At 40.6% G+C, this 16,421-nt stretch overlaps 3 protein-coding genes across 3 annotated transcripts in view; 2 read left to right on the forward strand and 1 right to left on the reverse strand.

Annotated features, from left to right (window-relative positions):
* SPATS2 (spermatogenesis associated serine rich 2) overlaps nt 1–5,997 on the forward strand; it is a 41,797-nt gene extending 35,800 nt beyond the window's left edge. Inside the window, exons 10-13 of the mRNA XM_053455593.1 lie at nt 361–470; nt 2,312–2,414; nt 3,183–3,382; nt 3,698–5,997. Coding sequence (XP_053311568.1) covers nt 361–470; nt 2,312–2,414; nt 3,183–3,382; nt 3,698–4,009 — 725 coding nt within the window. The 3' untranslated portion in view covers nt 4,010–5,997. The remainder of the gene's footprint in view (nt 1–360; nt 471–2,311; nt 2,415–3,182; nt 3,383–3,697) is intronic.
* Nucleotides 1–16,421, reverse strand: part of MCRS1 (microspherule protein 1) — a 224,560-nt gene that overhangs the window by 163,796 nt on the left and 44,343 nt on the right. The window lies entirely within an intron of this gene.
* The window catches only part of KCNH3 (potassium voltage-gated channel subfamily H member 3), a 32,273-nt gene continuing 31,580 nt past the window's right edge, over nt 15,729–16,421 (forward strand). Inside the window, exon 1 of the mRNA XM_053455599.1 lies at nt 15,729–15,982. The gene's annotated coding sequence lies outside the window, so the exon portion shown is untranslated. The remainder of the gene's footprint in view (nt 15,983–16,421) is intronic.

Raw genomic sequence — 16,421 nt, forward strand, 5'->3', positions numbered from 1 at the left:
ATGACAATTTGTATAGAACTTTGACTGTCACGGTTGATTTCTCAATGTCCTTAAACAACATGGGTTTTACCAAGTGAAGAACCACACACGTTTTTTACGTTCATTTTTAAAATCTATGTTGTTGTGGCTTAGGATTTTTACATCTGCTTGCAGATCTCAAGGGATTGCTAGCACTTTTCAGGTGGGAGCTCATTGTAGGCAAATAATTTGCTCTATATCCAAAGAGAACAGCAGCTGTGCACTGCTGCACTCTTGGACTGTTGTGAAAGTCAATTCAGATGTTTTTCCCCCCTCTTACAATAAATCAAGACAGTTCCTAACCAATCTATTCCTATTCCTTACGCCTGCATCTTTTTCCAGTGGAAATTCTGGACAGTCGGCAAAAGAAAGCCGAGGAGCTGAAGAAGCTGACAGATGTGGCTGTGCGCATGTCGGAGGAACATTTGGCAGAGCTTAGAGCAGACATTAAGGTATTTAAGTGCCCCTGATATTAGATGTTTTTGTGGCTTATTGCTTCGCTAGATATGCCATCTAGGGCTGCAACTAACGATTATTTTAATAATCGATTAATCGGCCGATTATTTTTTCGATTAATCGGATAAAAAAAACAATATGCAAATTTTTCGTTTATTTAAAAGAATTTAATGAACTGGATGTTAAAAAACAACTTAAAATTTACATTAACATTCTTATTTTGTTATGATGTAATAAAAAACAATATTTTCAAAGTACAAGAACCCAAACACAATATTTATGAAACAAAATAACCCCAAACATTCTGAAAAGAGGTGGACTATTACTGTTCAAGAAACTTTGCCCCAGCACTTTGCACTTTGCACCCAGCACTTTGCACCCAGCACTTTGCACCCAGCCCTGGCACTTTGCACCCAGCACTTTGCCCCCAGCACTTTGCCCCAGCCCTGGCACTTTGCATCCAGCACTTTGCACCCAACATTCAGCACTTTGCACCAGCACTTTGCACCCAGCCCTGGCACTTTGCACCCAGCACTTTGTACCCAGCACTCAGCACCCAGCACTTTGCCCCAGCCCTGGCACTTTGCACCCAGCACTTTGCACCCAGCACTTTGCACCAGCACTTTGCACTTTGCACCCAGCACTTTGTACCCAGCACTCAGCACTTTGCGCCCAGCACTTTGCCCCAGCCCTGGCACTTTGCACCCAGCACTTTGCACCCAGCCCTGGCACTTTGCACCCAGCACTGGCACTTTGCACCCAGCACTTTGCACTGTGCCCCTGCACCCAGTCTCCAACTCTGCCCTGCACCCAGCCCTGCCCCCACATTCTGCCCTGCCCCCACACTCACACTCTGCCCTGCACCCACTCTGCCCTGCACCCACTCTGCCCTGCACCCACACTCACACCCTACCCTGCATCCCCACCCCCACTCTGCCCTGCACCCAGTCTCCCACTCTGCTCTGCACCCACACTCACACCCTGCATCCCCACCCCCACTCTGCCCTGCACCCAGTCTCCTGCCCTGCACCCCCCACCCCCACTCTGCCCTGCACCCCCACCCCCACTCTGCCCTGCACCCCCACCCCCACTCTGCCCTGCACCCACACTCACACCCTGCCCTGCATCCCCTGAAACCCCACTCCCACCCCGCCGTGGACCCCCACCCCCGCGAATCGCTCTGTGCGAATGGAGCCACTCGCACAGAGCGAACCGCTCTGTGCGAATGGAGCCACTCGCACAGAGCGAACCGCTCTGTGCGAGTGGAGCAACTCGCACAGAGCGAACCGCTCTGTGCGAATGGAGCCACTCGCACAGAGCGAACCGCTCTGTGCGAGTGGAGCCACTCGCACAGAGCGAACCGCTCTGTGCGAGTGGAGCCACTCGCACAGAGCGAACCGGAACACGTCACATCCGTCACGTAGCTAGAAGAAGGCGGAGACTGCAGAGCGTGTAGCAGAAGCGGGGAACGCTCGCGGAGGTAAGTAAAAGGAGCCGAGTGCTCCAACAACGAATTGATCACTCGATTAATCGATAACGGAAATCGTTATCGATGATTTCCGTTATCGATTATTATCGATTTTATCGATTCGTTGTTTCAGCTCTAATGCCATCACATATAGCCAATCAAGAATAAAGGAGGTTTTGCAAGGCTTCGTTTTAAGTACATGACAGCAAGTGTCAAAAGCAATTCATTTTTAATGTATTCATGCTCTTGGCTCAAGTTTGAACGTAGCATCAGACTAGAGAGTATTAAGCAACCTTTGTTTGTATAACTGTGTACCGAAGTATTTAAAAAAAAAAATAATTTAAATAATTTGCATGGTACATTTTACAGCATTTTGTAAGTGAACGGAAATATGATGAGGAATTGGGTCGGGCTGCACGTTTCACTGCTGATCTGGAAAGCCTAAAGAAGAGTATAGAATCTTTTGGGCAAGGTTAGTAGTATGTTTGTTCAGATTGTTCTCATGTAGCAGCTTAGTCCACTCTTAGTCCACTCTCGTTTCTACATAATTTATTTGGCCTGAACTTTTGCTAATTCTTAATAACCTATAACAAATCTATAGCTATTATACAATGGTGATTAGAGCACCCACAGTTTTGGGGGGACAGTCACAATTTGAGTCCTCTCTCCCTGGAAATATTTCTCCTGGTCCCTATTTAATGCTTAAGGAACAAACACAAAAAATGTTCCCCTTATTTATTTCTCATAAGATGCCAAAAGGCATTTAGTATATTCAGTGTCATAAAGAAAACTAAATGAGGGGAAAAAATATCCATTGTAGTCCGCTTATGTTTTTTAAGCTTACAGACCAAATTTTGTCTGCTCATGTCCAATAATAGTCGCATTATGTCTGCGTGGAATCCCTGCTGAATTGAAGTGCTTACTGCAAAATATTAATTCCCCCTTTCTGTCTATTGTGATTCAAGTGTTATTGAATGTAGCTAATGTTGTAACCTTCCCAAAGTATCCTCCTGCCTCTGTGTATGAAGCAGTTGACTACTTTATTACAATGGATGAATGCGGTAGCCTTATGATGAGCTGGACTCACTTGGTAGCAAGGTGGGATTTGTTTGTTAATCAATATAAACTTTCTGGGTATGATGGGGATGGTCAGGTTTACAAACAAGGCACAACTTGTGATTTTGCGTGTCCCATTGCTTAATGTTATATAGCATGACTTGGGGGTTTTCTTTCTTTTTAGTTTCTCACCCAAAGAACAATTATTCTGTCCGCTCTCGCTGCTGTTCTCTGACCAGCCCCAGTGAGACTTCTGCCCCGTCCACTCCAGAACTGTCTTCTGCCCCCAGCCTTAACTCAAACAGCAGGAAGTCTGCAGGCACAGGATACACGCCTGCAACAGCCGGCCATTATGTCAACCGTCAGATCCAACCTCCCAGACAGGTACCACCTCTCCTACCTACCGGATATCTGTAATAAATAAATATTTGTTATAAGTCAGTTACTGATACTTTCAAAGATCTTAATGTCATGGATTAATTGATTTCTGATATATACATTGTAAAGCTGTGTACTCGGTCTGTGATGCTATATTTCTCACCAGAAACATTGCTTCAGTGCTATCTTACCAGTTAACAGATTAGTTTGGAACTTTTCTTTGTTGAGGGCAATGTTCTTTGCTACGTTCAGCTTCAATGTGTAAAATAAAGGTTAGTGGTGCAAGGTCTAACTACTAACATTTCCTCATTTTATTATTAGGGACTACCAGCAAATAAAAGACAAGGACAGGGTTACCGACCTCAGGGCCCACGGCAAAACTACCACACTAACAATACGAGAGTCGACAACACCAACCGGAACAGGAACAGCTCTTGGTATCATTCAGGTGCCCGTAACCAGGGCTATCACCCCCAGAGCACACGCCAGCCCATTGACCGAACATCCTCCAACATAACTGGAACCAATGGACCTGCTGCGACTTCAGAGCCTGTCCAAATTGCTGGTTCAGACCCTGACACCAAGGCCCTCCCCCAGCGCAAACCTAGGGTGAACCATGCAACAGCTTCCTGAGCCCAAAAAACATCCTGAGCCTGTAGTCCGCACTTTCAATGTTCAACTCCATAACTTGACTTTAGAGAACTGTTAGGTTTATTAACTAAGAGAAACGTTTACAGCCAGCTGTTCCGTGCCACGTTACTCCTCCTTCCCTATCTTTTAACTGTGTTTCTTTTCTCTGTACCTTTTTTGTTCTCATGTCAATATATTAAGACATCACTTTGCCATCCTGCCTTAGTTTTTTTGATAACATTGCTCCTGATTTAACAGTGGACTCTTTGATGATTAGCTGCATCCGTAAGTCAGTGTCTGCTTCCTGCCTGTGGAAGGAATGACATCTCCTGTTTTGAGAGAGGTAAAATCAAGTTGCTGAAGTACCAAGTCCCATCAGCTTCCACATCCTCTATAATAACACATTCCAGCTCCATGGGCTCCCAGGTACCGTAGCTTTTAGATTTAGAACATGATCTAGTTTGCCAAACCCCCCCATTATATCTGCCAGCACTAGAGATTTTACTTTATTACATCAAGTATAGTGGGCAGAAAATAATGTGGGCCATCAACCCCTTTTAGCTCTTGTGCTGCTGCTTTTCATTTTTTACAGAGCCCATAGTTTTCTTATACTTTCTTGTTTTTTTTATGTATCCTACCCAGGTGTAAGTTCTTTCCGTCTGTCTGCAAAGTGCCTTGTTTTTTGTACTGGTGTCTGCAATTTTTTTTTCTTGTTCCCTTCCTTTTTCCATTACTATAAATGCCGGCCTCATGCCACTTCACCTGAGGGAAAGAGGAGCGCTTACACAGTTACGGGGGTACAGCAAGGGAGAGTTAGATCCTATTTGCAGTTCTTTAAATATGTTATATTGTAGAATGGGTTGAAACAATTTACGGCAGGTAGTTGGGGATATGGCTTACTATACAACAACATTGTTTTTGAGTTACCACAAGGAATCTGTTCTACTGGAAATGTGCTAAACAGCCATGACCCTTTTTCCCCCCCTTTCTAAACTGGAAATCTTCTGGACATTTTTCCCAGTGTCTGGCTCTTCAGGACCAGAAGCGTTGTAGATTGCGGTTGAGCCAAACTAGTCATTTCCTCCTTTCTTGGTCCTTTTTACCAAGCAGTTGTTTGTGGACCAAAGTGTTATATAGCATTGTCCTATGGGTGTGGGCCTCTGGCTGCAAATTTCTTTATGACCCTGTGAACAATCCTAGGGCAGTGTTCTTTCTGATTGTTCTTCTTGTCCAAAGATGCACCTTTCACCAATACTCATGTGTCTTGTTTTCTTTCAGTCAGTTGGGTAAATATTCGCTGTATTTTTTTTGCTTTATATAGCTTGCTTACAAAGAAGTTAATCTTCCAAGGGCTTTTGGTGTTGTAATATTGTCTAATACAACACTTGATAAATACTGCAATGTGACATTCAATAAGCTAGTTTTCAATAAGTCCATTGAGGGTATATTGAAATTACAAAAACCATACATTGGAGTAAAAAAAAAACTTTGTCAATCACTTTTACTTGCAAAGGAATTTGAATCGTTATTTACATAGGTTCTTCCTCTATGGCTTCCTATCTGCTTTGAAAGAAAGTGGTAGCCATTGAAACACCGCCAGTTTTGATAGGTAAGAACAACAGGTTTCAGGAGGATATACCCTTAATGTTCATTATATTTTGTAGAACCTCATCTAACATCTAATCTTAGATAACAATAACAATAATAATAAAAATACACTATAAAATGATCCAAGCGTTGCATGGTTCTTGTATAATACTATTAAAAAAACATTTATATAATATAGTTCAGTGGAATTACCAATGATATAACAGAGGAACATGTTTTTTATTCTGGTGTCATGGAGATACATTTATAAAAGCTTGAATAGCAACTTCCGTAGAAATCCATGATGATTTTGAACACTAAAGTGAACTTTGAGAATATTCTGTGGTATCCTGCCATGCTAGATATCCATGGACATTAAGAAAAATAAATCCGTATTCACCACATGATGGACCTTGCATTTGTTTTCCTTGGCTTGTCTCAATAATCAAGAACAGATAACTAAGACACTGTGTTATGATATACTGGCACAAATAAACAGCCTTCGTAATGGTTTATTAAAATTGTGGCTATCTACCTAGAAGCCAAAAGAATATTGCCCTTTGATATCTTCTCCTGTGTTCTTCATTGGGATTTACGGATATATTGATTTTATTGATCTATATTTGAAGCAGAGAATGCAAACGTTATATGTATTCAAGGGGTATCAAATGAATCTTCAGCAGTCAATATTATTCTAACTCACTAAGATGTGTCTGCTTGGTTTGTTAGTATAACTGATGGATTAAATATGCAGAATTTCCTTAAACCCTGGGCACATTCAGCATTCTACCCAAACACCAAAACTGAACCGACCACCACAATGCATTGTGCAGTGACAAATAAAAATATTTTATATTAATATTATAAAACGTGTATATATCCTAGTAGGGTGGCATGAAAACCAGAAATACATCCGTTATCATTAGTAAAATAAAAATCATCTTACACTTCATCTTCCTGACAATAATTAAATAAAAAGTTGGGTTTAAGAAACTTGGTGTTTTATGCCGTAAGAGCACCTTGTAGAGGTCTGTTTGCGTGAGGTTTCATTCTGATTTAGCTATGAGCTGTGAAGAACCTGCACAATTCATAGTTTATTTAATAAAATGAATCTCAAGAAAGCTCACTGAATTAGTTCTAGATGGGGACATTAATCAGGGATGGCCCTTCGTAATGCCAAGTGTAGTTAAGGTTTTCAACCGTCCTGCAGACTCCCTCTTTAGTGAATACTTTGTGTTTACAGGCAATGGACCTTTAAAGTAAAAGCTGATTTCAGAAACCAACGCAACATTTGAGGCTTTGCTCCACAAATATATAATACATTTGTTTTATTGCATGTATTAGCTTACAATCAACAGCTAGGATGAAAATTACATATTCCAGTTGATTTGTCTTTGATATACTACAATATAACAGACCCCGTGTATGGATTTGTATAGACGCAAACCAGCATGCTTGACCAATGCTATCAAAAACAGTACACAATGGTGCACTAGAGATTATTAATAAACACATTGGTAACTACATTAAAATATGCATTATTGGGTGCGGTTTAATTAGTTACATTTTTTCATTAGGCTATTCTGGGATGTTTAAAGAAAAATAGTCTATTTTGTAGTACAACAGATACAGTTGATGTGATAAATGTGGTCATGTGCTTATATTGGATACATTTAATGGGAATCCTGTATTTTAATATTTAATTGCACAAATTCACATTCCTGGGATATATATATATATATATAATCACATAAGCTGGACATTGTTTGATACCATGACCCTTGTTTATGCTCAACATTTTTCCAGGTTAGTTGTGCTTTTTGTTTTCTTGTTCTATCATCCTAAGCATTTTTGTAATATACTCCAATCCTGAGTTATAGAAGAATTTGTTTAAAAAAAAAAAGTAAAAAAAAAAAATCAAGCAGTACTGGACAGAAGTTCTTTCATTTTCATTTGCTGAACATTGCCTTGGCATGATCACAACCCTATGTTTGTCACAGTTAGTGTTTTTTGATGGAACAATCTGACTTTCCTTTTGGGGGATATATTCTACATGTGTATGTGTTTCTAACGATACACCTACTGTACGATTTGTTTTTAAGCTGTAGTGATCAAAGACAAGATCTTATTACATTCTGAAAATGAGACCTTCAATCTCAGACACTTATGCAACTGAATACCTTTCTAGACCGGTTTTTGTTTTGGTCCATTAAAAGGTATTACAATTCTGTGTTCTTGTCGTCGTCATTTATGCTAGAGTTGGGCTTTAAAGTCTGAAACCTAAGAAGAAAAATATCAAGTATGTATATGTGACTGGGGTATATGATTTAAGGTGTTGCCATAGAAAAACACCCCCCTCCAAAAATCTGAATTCCCTGTAAGTTAAAAGTAGCAACTGAAAAGGGGTATAGTAAATAAAGTGTAGTTTACATGCACACCAAGATGCAGAAACGAGATCCTAGAAGCTTCTGATGACCACCGATGCTGAGATATTGCAAAACCTAGAAAGAAGACAGGTAAAAGGGCAGTTTCAGGAGCAGCATGCATCCCGGATGTGGCATTTTAAGCAGCACAGAGAGGACCCCTTCAAAGTTTCAAAACAATGAAAACAATCCAAATATATCTTTTAAAAAATGTAATGAATTCTAAATTAACACTGGCATCTGAAAAGGTATAAGATCCACAAGGCTATATATCCATATTGAACTATAAAAAATATACCTTATTGGGTCGATTATAGGCTGCACCCTTAAAGTTTGGTGCTATTTTAAAGAAAAATATATTTTTATAGAAAAAATACACAGTAGAATAGTAAGTGTTTTACATAATGAACAGGGATACATTTATTCTAACATTTTGGTATTTATTATGCAGTTAGCATATGTTATATACAAACATAAACTTGGAAAACCAATAGCCATTTTAAGCCCCTCCCCTAATTCATAATGCACCTTATAGATATGCCACTGCCCCCCCATCCCCCCCCAACTTACCAATGATCTCCAGACTCCCTGGTGTCTAGTAGGGGCAGCTGGTGGACGTCTGCACGATGCGTGTAGACGACCTCTGCTGCTGCTTGCCACTTCCGCCGGGGCTTCTATGTTGGCACTCCGTCAAAGAAGCCTGTGCCGAAGAGCCAGCAGCATTGGAAGTTGTCTGTGCATTATCCAGACGTTCACCAACTGCCAGAGAGGAGGATACAGGTCCTCTGCAGCGCTGTGGGGCATCCTCTGGCAGCCGGTGGACGTCTGTGTGATGCCCTGAGACAACCTCCTCTGCTGCCAGTAGCAGCAGAGGTTGTCTGCGTCACTCAGATGTCCACCAGCTGCCAGAGAGGAGCCTGGATTTAGTCAGGGCTAAATGATAAAGGAAGAATTCCTTAGCCGTACCGCTTTAAGTAAAACAGTAAGAAAGTAAAAAAAGGTAAGCCAGTAGTATTAACAAGTATATAAGATAAGTAAATCAAATATGTGGGTTATTACTGTAATTAGGGAATGTTGCTGAACATAAATAAGGCCGTTTCTTAGCATCATCTAATTGTAAAAAAAAACCTAAGTGAAATTGCAAAAAAGGATAGGATTTCTACGTTCTCACTAATAATTAACTTGTTTAACTTGTGTGGATATATCAAATATGAAAAAGGGGTAATCATGGTTTAGCAAACATAAAAAATCGCTAAACACTCTGGTCATTATATGTAAAATCTGTTCCTTAAAGATGAAGTGGCTGCATATCTGTGTATTTATGAGCATCAGTGTAGTGGCACAACGGGGGGGGGGGGGTCACTATCTCTGTTTCCGTGGCAATTATATAGATACTTGGTTATTACAACTTTGTAGTTGTGTAGGAAGAAACTTGATTTGCATTACTGTCCCCTAGGCTTTATCTAGGTCCCCTAATGTACTATTTCTGGAAACACAACTGAATGGGGTTTTCCCAAACTGGAGTTACCACATTCTATAACTGAGAGTCAGAGACAGTGGGTGGGGCTTCAGTAGGCACACGTCAATCAAACCCTGCTAGATTGTTTCACACGCACACACGCGCGCACACAGAAATATATATCACAATGTTACCCCCATATCTATTATGTATTGTATTCATGTAAAATTATAATTTTTTAATACAAATTCTTTACTCTTGGTTTACGTGTGTTGCCAAAATGCAAGAGACAAGTAGAAAAGGTGTTGTCAATAATTGCTACAGAAATGGGAGCAATCCCAAGTGGTGTGCTTCAGAGTGATACAGAATATCTGTGTAGCAATTAGACACGAGACTTCCTCTGTGGTAGAAGCGTGTGGGTTTTTTTTTGTTTGTTTGTTTGTTTGTTTTTTATAGCAATTATGGTCTTAATTCATGAAAGGGTGTCAGACCATTTAGGCCTGGTTTTTCCATCTCCAGCGGGATGCTCCTAGTGCCCGGTGGGAAATCTAGTGCTGAGGACGGAATAGGCTGATGAAGACTGTTGAAGACCGTGTGTGACCTAACAATTCAGTTGTCCTTCGCCCTGGCAACATAAATACCAGACATTCTGTGTTCAGATTGTTTGGCAGATAAATCCTAGACAATTAATGCTTGCCATGGGGCCCAAAAATCATTAGATAGTTACTTAGCATTAGCTTTTCTATTTTTAGATCAATACTGCAAGCCCAGACGCTTTTTTCTCTGCAATTCAGCAGCAGATTTTCTAACATGCACTTGACATATTTTCTACGCAGGCTTGTAATCTTCTGTTCATTTCTAGCACTTTTAATGTAACATGTACCCCTTTAGTGGATTTGATAATGGAATCTCAGCAGTAGGCTTCAAATCTATTATTTAAAAGGCACACTGAAGCAGTTGAGGAACAGCCAGTTGTAGGATTTATGAACTTTCCATGCACAGGTAATGCTGTACAGAAGGAACTAAACACAAAAGTGATTTAGATTGCAATTGAGCAACTACCCCTAATAGCCACATGTTTGCTGTTTTTAGAACTGATAATTGGACCTCACTCACCATTAAAGCTTTTCTTAGACAGGTGGGACAGAATGTTTTCATCTGTTAATCACATTGTATTGCAGCATATATATATATATATAGACTGGTGGAGGAATCTGGATTACAGAAATGACCTTCTTGGTTGGTCAATTTTATGGCAAACTGAAGACTACAACTTTCTTTTATCTGAACCAAGAAAATCAACTACTAGCTCTTACTCACAAAGGTGTAATTGTATTAAGTTACAAAGGCCTACTCACCCGAGTTGGCTGAAACCATGTTACCAATCTATTCACTAAAGTGAGCTTGAGTTTCTACTTGACTGCCAGTGAGCTGCTATGAAAAACAAACATTGGAACCCATCTCTATCAGGAACCGACCTCATTGCTGGCTCAAGACAACATAATTGCCAGTGAGCTGCTATGAGAAACAAATATTGGAACCCATCTTGGGTGTTTTCCCAAAGCCTTTGGAACCACCTGGGTTGCATACTTGCATCTTTCCGCCACATGCTGACCTTGATTTGACTTGATGTAGCAACTCTTTAGCCACAGAAGCCATTTTGCACCTTTTTTTTCCCCTCCCACTACTTACACCCATATATTTTCTATTTAATTTGCTCATTAGTGAGCCTTATAGGTAATTTTGCTGTTAATGACTTTCTGGTACTCAATCTTGGCTTGTTCTTTGGCATTGCACATACTCTGCCACGATCCTTTGGCTTGTTCTATAACTTTAGCTTAGATGTCTCCGTGATTTCTCAGAGAGAGGCCTGAGTCACAGCACCTGGACGTTCAATCAAAGGAGGATGTGACTTCTCTTTTGGATTTGCCTTAGTTGTCTATGACGAAAGGTACCAAGGGTACAGCCTCTGATGTAGCTGATGTTAAAATCTCATCACAAAAAAAATCTAATTGAGACAATTACAAACCGGATTCAAGTCAATAAAAAATCCAATTAATGGGTTTATTCCATTAATCTTAATATGTTTGACATCCTTGATTACTGACTCCCATTACCAATTAGACAGACGTTATTCTCTCCTCCATTTCCTTTGGTGTATTTCTTTTACCACGGAGCATATCCGTGAAAGGAAAAAATTACTAATGCTTGCATTTAATTTACAAATTGCATCTTTGGCAGCACACTAAGGTTATCCTCCTTAAAAAAAGATTTTTTTGTTTTATTTTGTGTCTAAATTCCTACCCTACTTCTTCCATACTGTACCCTCTGCAGTCAAATAGTGATGGTTTGCTTGGAACTCGGGACATCCACCACCTAACAACTACCAACAACTCTCCAGTTCTTTGCCTGATTACCTGGTTTTTGTTTAAACAGTACAATAGCAGGCATTCATTTGATCCAGAATAACACAGCATCAAAGTACACATCAAGAATACTAAAAAAGAAAAATCTTAATGGCAGTTAAGTCACTGATGCCACTAAATGAAAATGGGCAGCATATGAAGGGAACTTTTTCAGCAGATATAATGGAAGGTGAAATATTCATGAGAACCTGATCCCACCAGAATGACATCTGGGTCTTACAATAAACATTAACTGAATCATGATTCCATTCTCTGATCAGATTCTGTCGCCAAGATGCACCAGACAGGCTCCGTATTTCTGATAAACAATCACAATTCCATCTCTGTCAAAAGACATATGATATTGTTATATTCCATACATTAGGCTCCAAAGCCTTCTCTGGAACTGGATAGTAGCACACGTCACCGAGGGCAAGGGGCAGTTATGGTAGATGGGGTGTTTAGCGTTAATTTAGGGGCAGTTATGGTTAATGGGGTCTTTAGGTTTAATTTAGGGGCAGTTATGGTTAATGGGGTCTTTAGGGTTAATCTAGGGGCAGTTATGGTTAATGGGGTCTTTAGGGTTAATTTAATGTTGAGGACTGAGGGTTAATTTAATTAATTTAATAAAGTTAACTTAAGGTGCAGTTAGAGGTAAAGGGGGCAAACTGAGGGGAATCTAAATCCTGGGGGCAGTGAAGATTAATCCTGTATATGTTTATAAAAGTATGGTGTCAGTGGGATTCTTTGAATCATTCTCCGAAGGATTCGAATCTCTGAAGGATTCTAAATGATTCTCTGAACGACTCTCTGCCTTTAGTGACATCACCAGCTTATTTTCCCTTGGCCCCTTTTCCCCACTATATCCTTTACCCCCCCATACAGAACCTATCCCCTCCACTACTGTACCTATCCCCCCCACTACAGCACCTGTCCCCCACAGTGGGGGGCAGTGGCTGTAGTGGGGGAAACAGGGCTAGTGGGCCCTCCACTATAAGCTCAATGCCCCCCCACTACAAGCCCCTGTCTGTCCCCCCACTGAAAACCCTGCCCTCCCCACCTACAGCCCCTGTACTCCCCACTACAGCACCTGCCCCCCCCCCCACTACATGACAGGAGGGGGGCCCACTATTATATTGTTTGCCCAGGGCCCACCAAAGCCTTGAATCGGCCCTGACGTCACCAGTTACCTAACAAGAGCGGAGTATGGAACACTTGGCAAATACAGTATGTAAGGGAATTTATTGACCATTCGGTTTCAAATTGGTAGAGCTGCTATCACCAGAGCAACAGTTGTTAGGCAGATTTCCTCTCTGATTAGGGTGAGGTTTCAGGTAGTCATACAGATAGTGTTTAAATATCCACAAGTCCACAGGAGGATATAAGTAGGTAAAGCTACCTAAAGAACACATACATCCCTCTGATGTGCCCTCATTGAGCTCGTATCTGATTGCCCCAGTTTTATAGAATTATAGTGTAAGTGTGTGATGGGGAACATAAATTTGTTGGTGTATATGACTGTATTTGAGTCAGTGTTACACATGGATGAGTGTGTCAGTGTTGTGGGATCTGCACTTGGACTTTTATTTTGGAGGAGCTCTATATTTCCTCGGTTTCCCAGTCACTAGCCAAGACTCAGTGTAGGATATAAACAAAATGGAGAGTACTTTATTTTTCACACACATGGCTGGATATAGCCAGCAAAGCACACAGTAACGTAAGTCAAGATATTGGGATACAAATAAATATCAGCTCCACAGTCCTCAGAGTCTCTAATATTTAGGAAATATGGGTAAACCTGTACCAGGGGGGAAATGGGAAAATCAGTCGAAACTGCCCCCCTTTACCTACACACAGAAGTCTTTATAAAGGCCAGGGCCCATAGTCGGTAGGGAGGAGACAGGCTCTCAGGACTCTCCAGTTGCCCCAGTGATGGAGGGTTCCGTCACATGGGCAATAAGCCTATCAAAATGGCAGGGATAAGGAGAATAGGGTGCTGTTGTCTAAGTGACTTTCCAAAAGTGTGTGTGTGTGGGGGGGTATCCCATGCACATGGAAAGGAGTGAAAACATGTATGTAATGAGAGAGGAGTAACTTGGATGGTAATCTGAAACGCATATTTCTTGCGTTCTGTGGGTTATGTTACCTAGGAGCAGATTGTGTTTCTACTTAATAGTTATAATACAATGTAAAGGCTGAAAAACCATGTTGGGGAGCTATTTTGATATGTTTTTAAAACTGATGCTCAGGGCCTGGTCCCTGGAACAACATTTGCTCCTCTGTATTCATTCTTTTCTGATTGTACTATTCAGTTTCTTGGGGCACTGTACAAATAAAAATACACTAATGTATATATTGCTTAGCAACAGCAAGACAGGCATCAGCCACGCTAACCAAAGATAGCTTTACGAAAAAGCCACAGGGACGATGCGAGAGGAAAGTTATAGGAAAACTAAATAAACAGGACTGTCACGTTCACGCATATGGCAGTAATAAACATTTACAGACGTAAAATTGGTGACAGTTTCATTCCATCTCGCACCTGATGTAATACAGACAATTCTCCTGATACCATATAAATATACGAGCCCCAGGCAGTGATACTAGATCCCTACCTCCACAGCATTAAAAGGATACTGACACTATATATATATATATATATATATATATATATATACACACACACACTATATGGACAAACGTGAAGTTTGATCTGTTGAGATCTGTGGCAAAAGTTGGCAGGATACCTAATCAGTTTCCTTCCAGAACTAATCAATAATCAGCAACTTAAAGGGGAAACAAATCAATGAGGAAGAATAATCACGATAATCCTCAGAACGGGTGGCTGCCTGAATAGTATGCACATAAAGTAAGTTTATATTACATGTATATATTGCCTATTTTCAGCTGTAAACAACATTATAGGGGTTTATTTTAGTGTACTAAACTGTAAAAGGTAAGCTCTGAGAAAAGTGAAAGGTTCACGTAAAGCTTTTAGTTTGGGCAAACCAAGCATTTTGTTTAAGGAGGCAGATATGTTTACATTAGCAGGGTACACACATTAATATATTGAGTACAGGTCTGGTTATCTCATAACTTTCGTTCACCATTTTCTGTGGTAACCGTCTAGATTTCCAGAGAGTCAAGGTTGCAAAATGGTGGCTCTGGATCCCATAACAACAAGGCAATTGGCCGTGGTCTATGTGCGGTATTTAGTCAACTTTCCACCGCAAATGTGAGATATAAATGTGTTCCAGACAAAATGGCTAATGTGGTCACCCTATATATGGTGTGTGTATACTTGTGGCCCTCCATGCGATTAAACTAAATTAAAATATTAATTAAGAACTGTTTGATTAAAATTACTTCTGACGTCCCGTCATTCTGCTGTGGTTCTTAAAGGCTCCTGTGGTCACTTTGTGAAGGTTTCGAGGAATGCTTATCAACAAACGTTACATATTGTGTCACTTGACGTATTCTACACATCGCAGGTCAGTCTGACAAATGCTGCACAGCATACACTGACAAGCATTACATTTGAATTCTATATACTGATCAGCATTTTTCAGACTGACCTGCATTGTCTGTATTCCACAGGTGTCAAGTTTTAAATGGCCGGGGTGCCATATCTAGCTGGAGATGCTGTCGGTTATAAGAGTTTTTATTGTGGCTTGCAGAAGCATGTTTTTTGTACACAAATTATAAAAATATTAACTTTATGCTAGATAAGTCATTTTACCAGAAGCGGTTATATATAACTTTAACCACATAGTAACTGTTTTTCCCCCCACCAGGAGGTGATATTCATTCTTTGTGGATTGTCCCTTTAAGAAGAGGATCGGGTGTGCCATGAGTCACTATGGAAACTTCAAGCTGAGAATAAAGGGAAATGTGTTCCCAACCCATTTAGTAAAGGCTGTAAAGCAGACTGCAAAACACACAGAAGAGATGGAGATGAAATTTCAATGAGGCGCCGAAGTTTACTTGATGATGAGAAGGTGCAGACAGGAACTCATTGAGAAGGTGGAAGTGCTGATAGGCACCTAATACAGACCCTGCTTTCTGCTCAAGTCCTGGAAAGACACAGAAAGATGGGCATCAGGTGAGTTCAAGAGATGTCACGGATCTCGACAGAGAATGAGGGCACGTACTGCTCTATCTATAGCTTGGCAGCGGGATGGCATGACGCTTAAAACAGTTTTACGCAGCGCAGGTCCCTAATTGTTGATGCTGAAGGGGTTAATTACACTGCAATAAGATCATCGCTCTGTTGTCAAGGGACACAAGTTATTGAGGCAGTCCTAATAAGAGAACTGACTACTTTGGCATGTTTAACATCTTAAATAGAGCAGATAGAGACATTAACACTTTAAATACCGCAAAGCATACTATAAATGAAAGCATTTTAGTAGTGTTTTAGACAGCTTGTCAATTTTCTTGTAACATATCCTATGGGTTACATAGTTTGTACACAACTATAGGAGGAAAACAAATTATATAAATATTTTTATACAGTGTGTATGTATGTATGTATATATATG

This window comes from Spea bombifrons, chromosome 2, assembly GCF_027358695.1.
Source record: "Spea bombifrons isolate aSpeBom1 chromosome 2, aSpeBom1.2.pri, whole genome shotgun sequence".
Taxonomy (NCBI): Eukaryota; Metazoa; Chordata; class Amphibia; order Anura; family Pelobatidae; genus Spea; species Spea bombifrons.